Source organism: Herpailurus yagouaroundi, unplaced genomic scaffold (genome assembly GCF_014898765.1).
Source record: "Herpailurus yagouaroundi ecotype Mexico unplaced genomic scaffold, PumYag 210, whole genome shotgun sequence".
Lineage (NCBI taxonomy): Eukaryota > Metazoa > Chordata > Mammalia > Carnivora > Felidae > Herpailurus > Herpailurus yagouaroundi.
Window position 1 is genome coordinate 5,493,088 of NW_024412441.1, and position 15,413 is coordinate 5,508,500.

At 37.7% G+C, this 15,413-nt stretch overlaps 1 protein-coding gene across 4 annotated transcripts in view; it reads left to right on the top strand.

Moving 5' to 3' along the window:
- Positions 1-2,339: 2,339 nt before the first annotated feature.
- Positions 2,340-15,413, top strand: part of PPP4R3B (protein phosphatase 4 regulatory subunit 3B) — a 64,649-nt gene continuing 51,575 nt past the window's right edge. For 2 of the 4 annotated variants that reach the window (XM_040453684.1, XM_040453687.1), the window contains exons 1-3: positions 2,340-2,714; positions 4,057-4,112; positions 14,521-14,619. In XM_040453684.1, coding sequence (XP_040309618.1) covers positions 2,573-2,714; positions 4,057-4,112; positions 14,521-14,619 — 297 coding nt within the window. In that variant the 5' untranslated portion in view covers positions 2,340-2,572. The remainder of the gene's footprint in view (positions 2,715-4,056; positions 4,113-14,520; positions 14,620-15,413) is intronic. The other 2 variants (XM_040453686.1, XM_040453683.1) reach the window with 2 other exon arrangements.

Genomic DNA, 15,413 nt, shown 5'->3' on the forward strand with positions numbered 1-15,413 from the left:
AGAATTATCTAGCCCAAAATGTTAGTGCCAATGCTGAAAATCCCTGCTCTAGGAATTTAACTTCAAATATATTTTGAACACATGAAATAATTTCTGTAAATCACTTATTGTTGAAGGGTGGAAACTACTGGAAATGACACATACATAGAAGACGGTTTAAACTGGGGTACATCTATCTGTACAACAATATGTATAGTATTACAAAATTTGGTTTAAAGACACTGGTTTCCTTATTATCCCTCTCACTCAGCATGCTACAGCCACAAGGCTTTGTACTTTGCTGTCCGGCTCCCTCATGCTCTCTTCCCTTGAGGAAATGCATGGCTGACTACCTCCCTCAGAGGCCCTCCTCAATAAACACCATTTTCCTTCCCAAGCTCACTGACCTTTTGCTATTCTTATTTTTTTGTACTCATATTTATCAGTATCTGGCATATATTTGTTCATTGTCTTCCTACACTAGAATGTAAGCTCCATGACAAGAGGGACTTCTATTTATTCACTGTATGGAACAGTGTCCTAGCACATAGTATATGATCAACAAATACTAGGAATGATTGAGTAAATACAGGAAATAACTATTATTTCGCCGTTTTATCCAGAGTTAGTAGGGCCATTAACCTTGACACATATAGTATTAAAGAGACTTCTTCATAGTTGTCATTCCTTTAACTTATATATTACTTACAGAGAAGTTCTTTTAGGCCAGTAACATATAATGACTTTGTTCCTCCTGTCCTCTCAGCCTTGAACACCTTCCCAAGCCAAAACGCAAATTCCCATTCAGGGATCCTCTAACATCTGGTTCAAAACTTCTGTGAAGCTTTCTTTGACCCATGACAGAAATATTATTTCCTCTGGGCTCAAAATGCATTTTGTCCACATCAATCACAGCAATTAACGGGTCCTATTATTACATATAACTACTTAATTCAAGTACATTTTCTGAGGTCTCCTTCAGATTAAAAAAAAAAAATCCTATGTATTCAGATTTTGCAATTAGAATTTATTTTGTATCAGGCGTCTGTTCTTCCTAAGACTTCTCACGTTTTTAGTGCACCTCCGAAGGGTGTCTACGTAGAAGATCTTGTCAAAACCACAGGTAAGTACTGACGACAACTCCCAAGATGCGCCAAAGGGGCTACGTGTGCAATTCGTCTGTTTTTCACTTTTCAGACTAATGGGTTAGAAAGAACTAAAGACAGAACAAGCTGAGAAAGGCTTTAAAAACGAATAAAAGGATTCCATCGAGAACGAACGTGGACCGAAATAAACGACTGCCCAGCAAATGGCTGGTTTGACAATCAATGTGAATGCCGAGAGAATTCACCTTCCGCTTATTCAGCGCAGAAGACCTCCCGATAGATAACGCAAGAAATGCCCGTAAGAAAAACTCAAAAATATCAAAACAATTATTTTAGATGTGTTAGGAACGTAGGTCCGCGCCACTTCCCTCAACTTCTCTGAAGATTTCTTTTCCGAGCTTAGAAACACGGAAAGGCCACTGTATTTTCGTGAGGGGGAAAGGATGCTTTTCAATGGCCAGCTACCAAAACCCTAACAGGGAAACGCTTTGGCGGGAAATAGGAATTTGTCAACACACTCCGTACCACGCACGTTATAATTGCCTGGAGATCCACAGAACACTTCCTGAGGAGATGCTTAACTTTAACAGATTCCATAATAAGTTTTGGTGGGTTTCGGGTCTCCTTAAAGAGACCACTGTTCCTACATGTTCACAGAAATTTAAACTGTTTTTCTCCCATAAGCTGACAGGGTTAGCTTCCAATTAAGAGTGCGAACACATTTCCTTCCCTCTTGCTTAGGGTTAGTCTCGCCCGAGGATGCGTACCTCCCAAGTTTGCTCTACTTTTTCCTCAGAGCTGGGTCCCACGGCTTGTCACACCCTCAGGGTAGCCCGCAACCACTTCAAGAAAAACCCAAAACTCGGCTCTCGCCGCTAGCTCAGAAAGCAGTCTCGCGGCACTAAAGGGGACAGAGAACTCGCGAGAGCCGACCACCCGGCCGAGATCCCGCGCCATCAGGCAAGGCCGAGAGAAGAGGAAGTTGCACGTAGACCCTCCCACTTCGGTCCAGTAAACCGCCTCGCGAGAACACCGAGCACTGCGGGCTCGGAAGAGCGTGCGGAAAGCAGAAGTGCAGCGTGTTGGACTCGTCGGCCGCCGTAGCCCCTGCTAGGACAGCCCGTGCGAGTCTGCTGGAGGAGGAAGAGAAAGGCTTAGAGAATCGGGTTACAAGATGGCGGATCTGTAGTAGTTACCGCGGCGGCGGCGGCGGCGGCGGGAGAGCGAGCGAGCTCTGGGGGGCAAAGGGAGGGAGGGTGGGTGTGTGCGGGGGTGAAGTGAGAGGTTACCGGGTCTCCGGGCGGAGAGGTCTCGGTGACTCTTGTTGCCCCTTCCCGCGGCTGAACCTTGGGAGCCATGGTGAACTCGGGCCTCTCTGGAGCCGCCGCCGCCGCTGCCGCCTCCGCCGCCACCGTCTCTCAAGAGTGAGGGGCGCGGACGACGTGAGCGAGGAGGCAGCGGCTGGAGCGGTGGGGACAGCAGCCACCATGTCGGATACGCGGCGGCGAGTGAAGGTCTATACCCTCAACGAAGACCGTCAATGGGACGACCGAGGCACCGGGCACGTCTCCTCTACTTACGTAGAGGAGCTCAAGGGGATGTCGCTGCTGGTTCGGGCTGAGTCCGACGGTAAGGTTATTGGAACATAGAATAGGGGACAGTCAGTGCCTCCGGTTTGGGCAAAGCCCTGGTGTTTAGGCCCTGGGCCGGGTACTGTTACTGCCACATCTTGGGACAGCGCATTGGTTTTGTGCCTGCACTTCTGTACGGTAAAAACAAACTACTTTGTCCGGATTTACCCTCAGTCAGACGCTGATGCTGTTCCCCCGCCTCCTGTCCCTATTAAGGATTTGACCCCTTCCTCTCCAGTCTCGCCTCTTTTGAAAAGGGGCGAGTGAGAAGAGAGGAAGTAATGAGAAGACAGAGTAGTTATTTACTCGCCCTAGGGAGCTGACGACACCCCCCCCCCACACTTAATTTTTGCTTTCTTACCCAATTATTTGTCTATTTCAAAAGTCTTAGTAAAACTTTACTTTCTCAGTGTTGTTGTTGTTGTTGTTTTTAACCCATTTTACTAACGAATCCCGTTCGCCCCAGTCGACAGGTGCTAGGGAAAACCAAAAGGCACCTTTTCCTGCAGTTACTGCAGACTGTTGCCACGATACATGCACGCACAAGCATATCTATGTCGGGGATCCCTCCAGGCTGCCTTTGTAGAGGTTGCCATGAAAAAGTGGATACTTTACAACCTAAACAAGTTAGGACACCAGAGCAGATTGTAAACGTTTATCCGTTGATTTTTTTGTAGGAGTCATGTGAAGTATTTTTGAATTATAAAATGTAGAGTCGTAATTAAAACCATTCTCGTTGTAATCTGAACTCCTCGGTTTGACCAGCTGTGTCCAGATAGTAGAAAAATAACAATCTTAGATTTATTGTATTTTGAACTCTCGCACTTTCCCTATTATTTTAAATAGTTGTGGACGTTTATTTCTACATGAAGTGTCCTTCCTTTTGTTAAGGAGAAAAGGATAAATGCAGTTCTGTAATTTATGTACTAACTACCTAGATTCCTGTTGTCCTTTGTAATTTGTTTTATTTGTTAAAATGGAAAAGCAATAAAATAACTTTGTTAAAAAGAGTTTGGCTTCAAGTAGTCATTTAGATCTTAAAATTTTCATTTCAATAACAACTTGAATGGACATCTAGCCTCCTTACATTTTGGGTCTGAATGTTGATCCTAAGAGAATTTTTTTCCTTTAAGGGCATATGGGGATAAGATGGTGTGTTCTAAATTAAATATGAAGCCCAGATCTGGAGAGAAAAATGTGAATCATAATACATTTGATTACTTCACATTTCTAGATAAGGGAAGAGAACAGAAGTTTTGTTTTTTTTATTAATTTATATTCTGATACTTTAATCAGGTTTTATAAATTGAAACTTATAAATATTATTTTTTATCTTTCAGGATCACTACTCTTGGAATCAAAGATAAATCCAAACACTGCATATCAAAAACAACAGGCAAGTAGTTTATCTTTAATTTGAAAGACTTCATCTGTGATCAAGAAAATATTAATGTTACAAAGATGGGAACATTTTCCTGATAAGATAAAACATGTTTGGTAAACAGAATTACACACTGTATTTCCCTGGTAGGTCAAAAGTTTGACACAAAAGTGAAAGTTTTTGTACTGGCAGTAATTTATTACCTTCATTGAGCCAGTGTTAGTTTATGTTAGAATATAGTGTATTCATTAGTCTTATTTAACTACAGATAGCCAGGTATCTTTTATACCCTGTACACTAAGCCTTTTTATTCTCAATCACATTTAAAGAAAATGGCATATAAGAAAATTCAAAGGGACACTCTTTAAAGCGAGGAAAACCTGTTTGTGGTGTGAAATTTGATCGTTTGACTCCAGCAAAAGTAGAGTTTTTGAAGTAGAAGCATTTAAATCCTGTTCTTTAATTCTATATTTTTAATATAAGCAGTGGTGTGATACTTTATAAAAAGTGTATATTGCCAGTCATGTAACGTTTTCTATTAATATTTATTGTTTTATTGGGAAGAGAAAAACCTGTGTTTTTTTTTAGTGTGCCCAGGTATTTAATCTGGAATTGGCAGCAGTGCTTGAACCTTTTCTTTTGTGAATGTTTGCATTTTTATTATTATATATTTCAAAACTGAAAAGTACAGAAAATATAATGTGTGTCCGTATAACCACCAGATTTAAAGTGTTAACATTATACCATATTTGTTTCAAATCTTTGTAATGTTCAACATTGTGGATAGAGTTAAAGTCCCCTTTGTACCCCCATCTCATTCTATCCATTCTCCTTCCTAACTGTAGGTAACCACTGTTCTGAAATTGATGTATTATTTCTGTACATGCTTATATACCTTTTCTGCATATGTATGTACTCATAAATAATATGTAGTCTTTTATGTGTTTTTAAACTTGATACAGTTGATCTCATACTCTTACATGTACTCTGGATTTTGATTTTTCATTCAACAGTTAATTTGAAGATTTGTTGATATTAACAATGCAGATCTAGTTTTTTGGGTTGTTTTTTTTTTTTTTTTTAACTGTGTAGCATTCTATATTAGACATTTAGATTATTTCTAGGTGGGTGTGGGTATGGTGTGCTGTGTAAAATGAATGTTGCAGAGAGTTTTCTAGGAAAAGATAAGTTACTTTAGGATTATATTCACACCATCAATACCTACTTTCTTCAAGGTCAGTGAAAATTTGGAAGCCCAGAAATAAATACTTCACAGTTGGAGGAGTGACAACATGTCTGTTGCACAGCTCGTTATTAGTAAAAATCTTACTGTTAAACTGTTGTTTTGCATGTGCAATATATTCTTAACCACTTCTTTGAAATACTTAATTTTTCAATATTAATGTTTTTTTCTTATTGCTTAGAAAATATTATGTGTCTTTGTGATGGAGAACCAAACATTTGTCCTGTATTGAACACTTGAAAATGTTTCCTACAACTTGGATACTTAAGTAAATTTAATTTCTAAGTCAGCCAAGCAGATGATTGTCTTTGCACTGAATTTTACCAGATAGTTACCTTTTTTGTTTTGTACTTTTTTTTTTTTTTTTTTTTTTTTTTTTTTGCTGCTTTGCTTGTGGGCAAAGAAATTCCAATTTGTAATCTTTTTCCCTCCTATCTGTATGAATATAAAATATTCAGGAACTATGTTTTTAATGTGACTCCCTACAAAATAATTATAATGTGGATTCTTTTCAGATTGTGTATAAGATTCTTTAACTGTTGTTGCTGTTGAAAAGATCACATGTGATAGTGGTTTGTGTATAAAATAGTCCTCCAACATTAGTTCAGAAATACATGATGGTTCATTAGAAACTTTAAAACATATCTTTCTTTGTAATATTACTCTCCTAGAAAGCTAAAGTATTGGAGAAAAAAGTACTTATTTTAAAAAATTCATGCTGTTGGGAAAATAATTCATCACGTTTAAATATATAACGTTAGGATTTTTAAGAACCTTTTTCTAAGTGAATTACTTTTACTAAAGAACTTTAAAGTATAAGAGAACACTGGCACTGACAGTAATATGGAAAAGCTCTGTATCTAAAATTGAAAAATGTGTACATAGGGTCACTTGTTTTATTTTCTTTATTTTTGTTTAAATTGAGTACACTTTTCTAATAGAATCAATGAGCAATTTAGGGATTGTTTTAAACTTAGTTTGTTGTACATAACGGTTTTTCATTTTTTTCACCAAAACATTGTTCATTTTGTACTTTTTGCCAGATTATACAAATTGAGATTTCCAAACACATAGATGTTTTTCTGTGTTCATTAGAATTTTATTTTTTAATGTCATCATTTAAGTTATTCAATAAATTGGCCCAGAAAAGTATTCATTTCCAAAATTTATATGAAATATATTGATCAGTAGTGGGTTTTTAATTTTAAAAAGACTAGAGTGAATGACATGCTCATAGTTTATAGGACGTATTGCTACAGAATGCATTGGATAAATTCAAAGAAAATTATTTAACATTCTTTTTTTAACATTACACAGTTCTAGGGGCGCCTGGGTGGCGCAGTCGGTTAAGCGTCCGACTTCAGCCAGGTCACAACCTCGCGGTCCGTGAGTTCGAGCCCCGCGTCGGGCTCTGGGCTCATGGCTCAGAGCCTGGACCCTGTTTCTGATTCTGTGTCTCCCTCTCTCTCTGCCCCTCCCCCGTTCATGCTCTGTCTCTCTCTGTCCCAAAAAAATAAATAAACGTTAAAAAAAAAAAATTAAAAAAAAAAAATTACACAGTTCTAAAATGAGCCAGGTTCTGATTTATGGGCTCAAAATAAGTTAGAATGAGTTGAGTTGAATGTGAAATGACCCCATATCAATAGGTCATCATTGATTCACAACACTTTCTTGATTACTGTAGGCAGTAGAACATGAAATAAAGTGCCTGATGATACATATGAAAACTTTAAGTTATTTAGAATCAGCCCTACTGATGTTGACTAAATCAAAAGCAGAGTCATAGGGATGTGTACCCTTTTATATGTAATACCATTGGGTGTTAATTGGGTTTAGGAAAGAAGTGTAAGGAAGTCCCCATGGGTTTTTTGGGAGACAAGATAATAATAGGTGAAACATTTACCTTATGATAGTAAAACAACTGATAAATGGTTTTAATCTAGTCCTTATTGAAAGCATTCCACAGATAAGGCAGTTAAGGCCCAGAAAGGTCAAGTTTCTTGGCTGAGATTATACAGCATGTATGTGCCAACACAAAATTTATAAAAACAATTTATTCCACAGACTCGGGCAGTAGAAAATTAAAGAAGGAAGATTTGAGCTAGAATCATTAAGAAAAATTTCACTCTCCCTGGTCCTGTCTGCTGAAGGAAATGGTACACCTGACACAAAAGTTATTAAGCCTCTTTGCAGCAGAGGTTTCTTATTTTTACATTTGTTTAGCTAAACAAACAGGAGCTATTATAGATTCTTGAGGAGGGGGTTTAACATGATGAAAGTGATACCGTGTTTGGGAAGCAAGTGTGGCAGTGTCGTGGATAATGAATTGGGGGTGGAAAGGGAAACAGCTTTGGAGTAGCAAGACTATTTACTATAATTCAGATGCAGAAAAAATTAAAGTCTGTTGCAGTATAGTAAATGGAATTAGAAAGAAGAAAAAGAGCTCTAGTATATTTCCAAGAAAGTGCTGGAAGATTTGGTGAATGATTAAATATGAAAGAGAAGGAATCAAGGGTCACTAGAAGTGTTTAGAGTCTTGGGGCCAGGAAAATGATGGTTCTCTCCAGGAACTGAGAAGTTGAGAAGAAAGGTTTACATTAATGATTTGGTTATTGGCTTGTTTATTTAAAAAAAAAGAAAAACAAAAAACTATTTTGGGTAGATAATACAGTCACATTGTTAAAAATTCAGAAAGTATTTGGTGAAGTCTCTCCCACCCTGGACTCCATCCATATGCTTTCCGTTGCTAGAGGCCACCAGTGTTACCAGTTTCTTGCATATCTTCCTAGAGGTCTTATGCGTGTGTGAATGAGTAGGCATGCAATCACATATATATTTTCCCTTTTACTGGCATAATTGGTAGCATACTATATACTGTTTTGTACCTTCTCTTCCCCCGACTTAGGCTTTGAAATGATAAGATAATTGTAAATGTCTTAAAATGAACAACTGAACTAGAGACAGTAAGAGTTGGTATGAAAGATTCTAATTTGAGAATCATTGCTACTTTTAGCTGTAAGAGGGGACCTCTTTCAAGGGAGTAGATAGAAATCAAGAAAAGAATAAAGCATAAGACCGAGCCTTGTTGAATTGTCCACATTTATTCATTCATCCAATAATACTTGGTTGAGTGCTGCTTACGGGTTTGTAACTAACTGGTTTAGATTTTTAAAGTGCATTTGAAAGTTTTTGAAAATTTTCAGCAGAGCAGTGACATGATCCAAACTAAAGCAAAAATGTGTGGAATTGAAGAGGTGCAATAACTGGTAGAGTAGCTGAGAGATTACAATATAATTCAAGCAAGAGATAATGTTGATTGGGTCAGTGGAGATAGAAAGAGGTGGATGGGTTTGAGATACATATTGAAGATAGAATTGACAGGGTATGCTGCTGGGTTAGGTGTTTGGTAATTAGGAAGAAGGTCTAGTTAAGAGGAAGAATACTCAATTGGAAGAGTAGAAAATCAGAAAAATGTGTTGTCTTGAAACCAAGGGAGAATAGAATTTTGCTAACAAAAGGAGGGTCAATGAATGGCTGTTCATATCCTGCAAGTGAAAGATTGAGACTATTTCTAGGTTGTAGTTAGAAGAACATCTGTGCTAAAGGTAGAGGTGATAGGTCCCTGGGTGGCTCAGTTGGTTAAGCATCCAGCTTCGGCTCAGGTCATGATCTCAGTTAGTGGGTTTGAACCCCACATCAGGCTCTGTGCTGACAGTTCCTAAGAGCCTGGAGCCTGCTTCAGACCCTGTATCTCCCTCTCTTTCTGCCCTTTCACTCACACTCTCTTTCTCTCTCTCTCAAAAATAAACATTAAAAAATTTTTTTAAAGTTAGAGGTGAGGGGTGCCTGGGTGACTCAGTTAAGCGTCCAACTTTGGCTCAGGTCATGATCTCACGGTCCATGAGTTTGAGCCCCGCGTTGGACTCTGCTGACAGCTCAGCTCCTGGCGCCTGCTTCAGATTCTGTGTCCTCCTCTCTCTGCCGCACCCCTGCTTGAACTGTGTCTATTTCAAAAATGAAAAAACTTTAAAAAAAGGTTTTTTTAAATGTAGAGGTGAAAACTGTCACAATGTATCTCTTAGTTGGCAGAATAAACCAATAAAATTAGGGATTTGGGGTTTTACCTGAGAGGCACTGTGGGGAATAGACTAACGTAAGGAGTATAGTATATAATGTAAGGGATATTTCTATAATATTGAATGCTGAGTTAAGATAATAGCATGAATGTGTAATGAATAGAGCCCACTCTGGCTATAGATCAGGAGCACAAGTGGAGGACATGAATTATTATGTTGGAAAGATTGGGCAGTCATGAGTACAGGTATATTCTAGGTGGTGGTTTGGAATGAGACTAAGGAATCCTTGGAAATCAGATGGTGAGGGATTTTATGTAGAGGTTCGGACAGGTAACCTACATAAATATAATGCTGCAGGGCAAAAGGTTGGGAAGCAAGTTGTTAAGAACTTTGTGTTCTTTTAGAATTGTTCACGTTTTTTATGGGGCATAGTATCAAGGACATGAATACTTTTAAGGTATCTATTTCATTATTATAATTTTGAGCAGATTTTCTCTGAATCTTTTAAATGGAGGTACTACCTACATCATGTAATAGTTGTGAATTAATGTATAAAAAATGCTTTAGCATAGTACCTCACATATAAGCTCAATGAAAGACCTATAGTCATAATAATCTCATCATAATCCTCTTTTCCAATGAGGAAAGAAGAATCAAAGGGGTTAAATATTTTGCTGAAAGTCACAGAAATAGCGGACAGTGAAACTGTGAGTGATGCCCAGGTCCTAATTCTAGTCTGGGGTTATTCCCATTATATCCAAATATATCACAGATTTTAGGAAGATTTTAGTACTGTTTTTTAGCAGCGTCATCATGTGTACCGTGGACTATATGTTATATATACGATAGTATGGTTTAAAAATCCATCTCAGAACAAGTTAGTGTCAACTACTGTTAGGAACTACTAGAGAGCTAGATGTTATGTTGCACTATATGTCTGGGTAATCTCACTCATTTTCAGACTTCTAAATTGATTTTAAATCTGCAAATTGAATTCTCCAAATCTGGTATTTCTATTCTCCTTTTTCTTTTTTTTTTTTTTAATTTTTTTTTCAACGTTTATTTATTTTGGGGACAGAGAGAGACAGAGCATGAACGGGGGAGGGGCAGAGAGAGAGGGAGACACAGAATCGGAAACAGGCTCCAGGCTCTGAGCCATCAGCCCAGAGCCTGACGTGGGGCTCGAACTCCCTGACCGCGAGATCGTGACCTGGCTGAAGTCAGACGCTCAACCGACTGCGCCACCCAGGCGCCCTATTCTCCTTTTTCTTAAAAAATACCATTCCTTTTGAAAAACTTCAGCTCTGTGTATATTGAATTTTGTCATAGCTGTTGGGGCAAAGATAGGGTTAGTCTGACAAGCAGTAGGATCTCAAATATTTCATGAGCAGAGTTTATTCATGTTAATGTACTGGGGAGGAAAACAAACCAATAATCCATTGGTTTGTTAGACTGTTTTAAATGTGTCACAAATGCCTTTGTGAATATAATGTAAAAACTGATAACCCTTTCCCTAGAAAAGATGTTAAGCACCAAGTTTTAGATAGAATTCTAAAGTGTCATTTAGGCCTTGGATTATTAAGAAATTTTGACTTAAACAATATTCACCTCAAGAATGTGTTTTTAATATTTAAGATTGAAAATGAGCATTTCTCATAAAAACAACATTGTGAAAATCTGATTCAGTAAATGCTAAATTGTCAAGCTTTTCTAGCTCATGTCTTATTTCCATCTTGGCTTAGACATAATCACCTTTCTTATTTTTTTAAAGGACCAAACCAAGTATAACTGACTTTTTCTGTTCTCCCTGCAGGCTCATTTTAAATCTGATTTCCATAGGGACATAGTGGTGACTAAATGTTTAGTTGGTAGAGGAAAACTCTAAGCTTCTCTTGGTTTAAACAGGCATTAATAATGTCCCAAAGATATGTGTGCTACACACAAATGAGCAAAACCTAGAACACAAAGAGCACAGCGGTTGAAAACGACGTTATTACAAAAATTGAACATGACTTTTTGGATGTGGGAGACTTTTTGGATATGTGGAAAACTCTGCCATTTAACACGTATTTTATTTTAACTAGTCTCGTGCCAGCCTTGTGCTCTCTCACCTAAGAGCTTTTACTATGATACTCAAAACAAGCAGTTCTAAGAAGTACTTCTTACGGTTATTTTTTGACTGAGATAGTAGGGTTCTGGGAGGGGAAGAAGGAAGGATGGGATTTGCTACTCACTTTGAGTAGATTTCATACAGCTAGAAGGTTCCTGCTGTGATAGCAGTTTCCCATCCTCTGTCAGCCAACCAGAGATACGCTTAGGCACTTAGGTGATGTTTTCATATTTGACTTATCAAAAGAATAACCTGAGGCCCTTCTTAAAAATAAGGATTCTTGGGGCGCCTGGGTGGCGCAGTCGGTTAAGCGTCCGACTTCAGCCAGGTCACGATCTCGCGGTCTGTGAGTTCGAGCCCCGCGTCAGGCTCTGGGCTGATGGCTCAGAGCCTGGAGCCTGTTTCCGATTCTGTGTCTCCCTCTCTCCCTGCCCCTCCCCCGTTCATGCTCTGTCTCTCTCTGTCCCAAAAATAAATAAACGTTGAAAAAAAAAAAATAAGGATTCTTGGGATTCACCCAGACCTGTTCCCGAGGGAGAAGCATGGGAGTCTGAATTTTTAACCATCTCTCAATGCCAGTCCTCTTTACATTGAAAAAGGATTCTGAATATAAATCCCATTTAGTTTCTGGGTTTTGCCTGGCTTGGGGAAGAAACAAACAAGAAAATGATGGTGAAGAAGGGGACTCAATTAATTACCTTAAATCAGACTTCATTGCTTACCTAGACTTTCTTTCAGAAGATAGATTGAAACCAAATTGGAAAGGGCCTTAGATACCTGGATAAAGGATTTTGGATTTTATCCTGTTGTACTAGTGATCTCCAAAATGAATGTACATTATAAAGTGTGGAAATTTAAGAAGAAACCTGCTTATATATTTTAATCAAAAAAAGAAACTAAGTTTTGCTAATATTTGATAAGTGGTCAGAAGTAAAAAATATATGTAGAGATACCTTTTAAGGGTAACACTTCCATGAAAAGTGTTCCGTAACTACTGTGAATTATAGTAGCCGGTATGCACAGATGTTTTTATTTACGAATTTAAACTGACGTGTAACCCTAACAAATGAACACATGTCGTAAAAAAGGTTGAAAACAGTGATAAAAGTGCAAATTAACATGGTAATGGTAAAGCTAACATTTATACTCCTAGTTTAATCTGTGAGCCGGGTGACAATGCAGAAACAGTGGTAAATAGATCTCACAAGAAGTTGCTCCTCCCCCAAAATTCAGAATTATTGAAAGGGTGACATTAAATAGGAGCTTGTATCTACTGTCATTTGTGGGTTTACTGTGCTCTAGGTACATACTGGGTCTTAAAATGTTAACTAATAATGGTATGGAACCATAACCGTTCAAACATTTAAAAATACTGCTTATTTTATCTTTATTTAAGGCTTTTTATTTGTTTTACTGTATATTTTGTAAAGTATTGGTTTGCTGATATTGTATTTCTGAATATAATGCTTAAGTAATTTGAGAGACACAAAAAAGTTTTGGAGATCATTATTCATGAAGCTGTTTTGAGGAGAGCTCTAAGAAGTTGACTTGGGTTGAGGAAAGTACATGGAGCCTGAATGTGTGTCCTAGTGCTTTAACCAGAGGAGCTCTGTCTTTATCTTTTTCTACATAAAGATTCTTAGTAAAATTTTGTTTGTAAAAAGAGTTCTGCTGGATTTTTTAAAATATTTCAAAACCTCTTTTGTATATGGTGGGAGCCACAGAAGGTTTTTGAATGAAAGGAGTCACATGATGAAATTTTAGAATACCTGGTGGCAAATTTGAGTTCCAGGAAGCATAGCTAGGCAGAAGCGAGAACACAGCTTTCCAGCTGTTCTTCTTACTTGATCACCCAACAAAAAATCTAAGGCCTGGGTTAGTTGAAGGATATTTTCACTTACAGATTAGAGCTATCAAAGTATTGAAGTGTTTTCATTCTGAAGACTTTGTAAATCTGCAGCTTACTTTGAGTTTTACATTTTTTTCATATCACATCATAATCAGAAGTATTAGGTGAATAATTCTTAATTATAAGGTATTTTTGTACATTATATACTTGACAATTGGGATATAAACTCATGTATTTTTTTAAGTGTGTATTTTCTAAAAATCAAAGTTTTAGCCATATTAAACTTCAATTATTATATATCTTTTAAAAATTGGCATTTCATTTGAGTGTTGCATTATGATTTTTGTGTTTAAATTTGTCCATGTTTTAATTTAAACCCAAACTTTAGTTTTAATAAAGGGGTTGACAGCTTTTTCCAAAAAGTGTAATTAACTTTTTGGTAGGTATACAATTAAGAACATTTGTAGAAAAACACGTAACCCTGGGGTTCTTAATTTTTCTACAACCTAAGCTGCTGAAATAGGTGCTAGACTTATTAACAATAAGAAACAACCTATTGGTAGGACTTATGGTATCTTCATTTCATCATTGTTTTGAATTCCTTCATATCCTGAAGGCTTTTCCAGATTCAGGAGAGGGGGGCAAAAATAGAAAGGGTTAAACTAAATTGTTCTCAGCTATTAGTCAGTCTGCTTGCAACCAGTTGACAATCAGGTTAAAGGAAAAGATAAAGTTGTAGGTGGTAGGTGGTTAGTGGGTGAAATAGCTGACTTTCTAGAAACCAAAGATGTAGATGATTAGAATGTCTACATTACAGTTTGGCCAAAAAGGCTAGACTTTCTGTTAAACATGATCTTAGTACATGAACCAGATCGCTAACCCGTTTTAATATTTTTTGTTTTAGAAAATTGCTCAATATCATTTTAGTACCAAAGCTATTCCATTGCCAGTATATTACTAAAGTTTCAATGGATAACAAAATACAGTTACATGATGTCAATTGAGTATGCATTATTTGCACTTATCAGAGGGCATTTGTCATCGCTGTACTGTTTCCTGTCCTCTTGATTTCTGTTTATACTTCGTAGTTACTTCTTTTCTAGCTTTTCTAGTATGGTGATGTAGAAATCTTTGTTTTTAAACAGGATACATTAATTGTTTGGTCAGAGGCTGAGAACTATGATCTGGCTCTAAGTTTTCAGGAAAAAGCTGGCTGCGACGAGATTTGGGAAAAAATTTGTCAGGTAAGGTTTTTTTTTTGTTTTTTTTTTTTTTAATGTTTAAGTGTGCATTTTTTATTTTTTTTTCTTGTTACCTGAAGATATATATTAGGATGTGGAGAGAGGCGCCTGGGTGGCTCAGTTGGTAAGCCTCCAACTCTTGATTTAGGCTTGGGTCATGATCTCATGGTTTGTGAGATTGAGCCCAATGTTGAGCTCTGCGCTGACAGAGCAAAGCCTACTTGGGATTCTGTCTCTGCCTCTCTCTCTGCCTTCCCCCCTTCCGCACTATCCCTCTCTCTCTGTTTCTCAAAATAAATAAATAAACTTTTAAAAAAATGTGGAGAGAGAATGTTTTACCACTTTAGATTTTTATAGTATATATTCATAATAAAAGGTCAGGATATTTTAAAAAACAAAAAAAAGATTAATTATGTTCTAAATCCTTGAAGTTTTTCCTTAATATTTGGTCACCTGTTTGCCTAATGTTTATGAATACTGTGTGCCAGACACTAATCATCAAAAGTGCTCATGACTTCTGGGGTGCCTGGATAGTTCAGTTGGTTAAGCATTCAACTCTTGATCTCAGGGTTGTGAGGTAAGCCCTGAGTTGGGCTTCCTGCTGGGCATGAAATTTACTTTAAAAATTTTTTAAAAAAGGGGTGCCTAGGTGGCTCAGGTCATGATCTCCCAGTCTGTGGGTTGGAGCCCTGCATTGGACTCTGTGCTGATGATACTTCAGAGCCTGGAGCATGCTTCAGATTCTGTTTCTCCTTCTTTCTGCCCTCCCTCGCCCCCCCCCCCCCCGTACTCTCTCT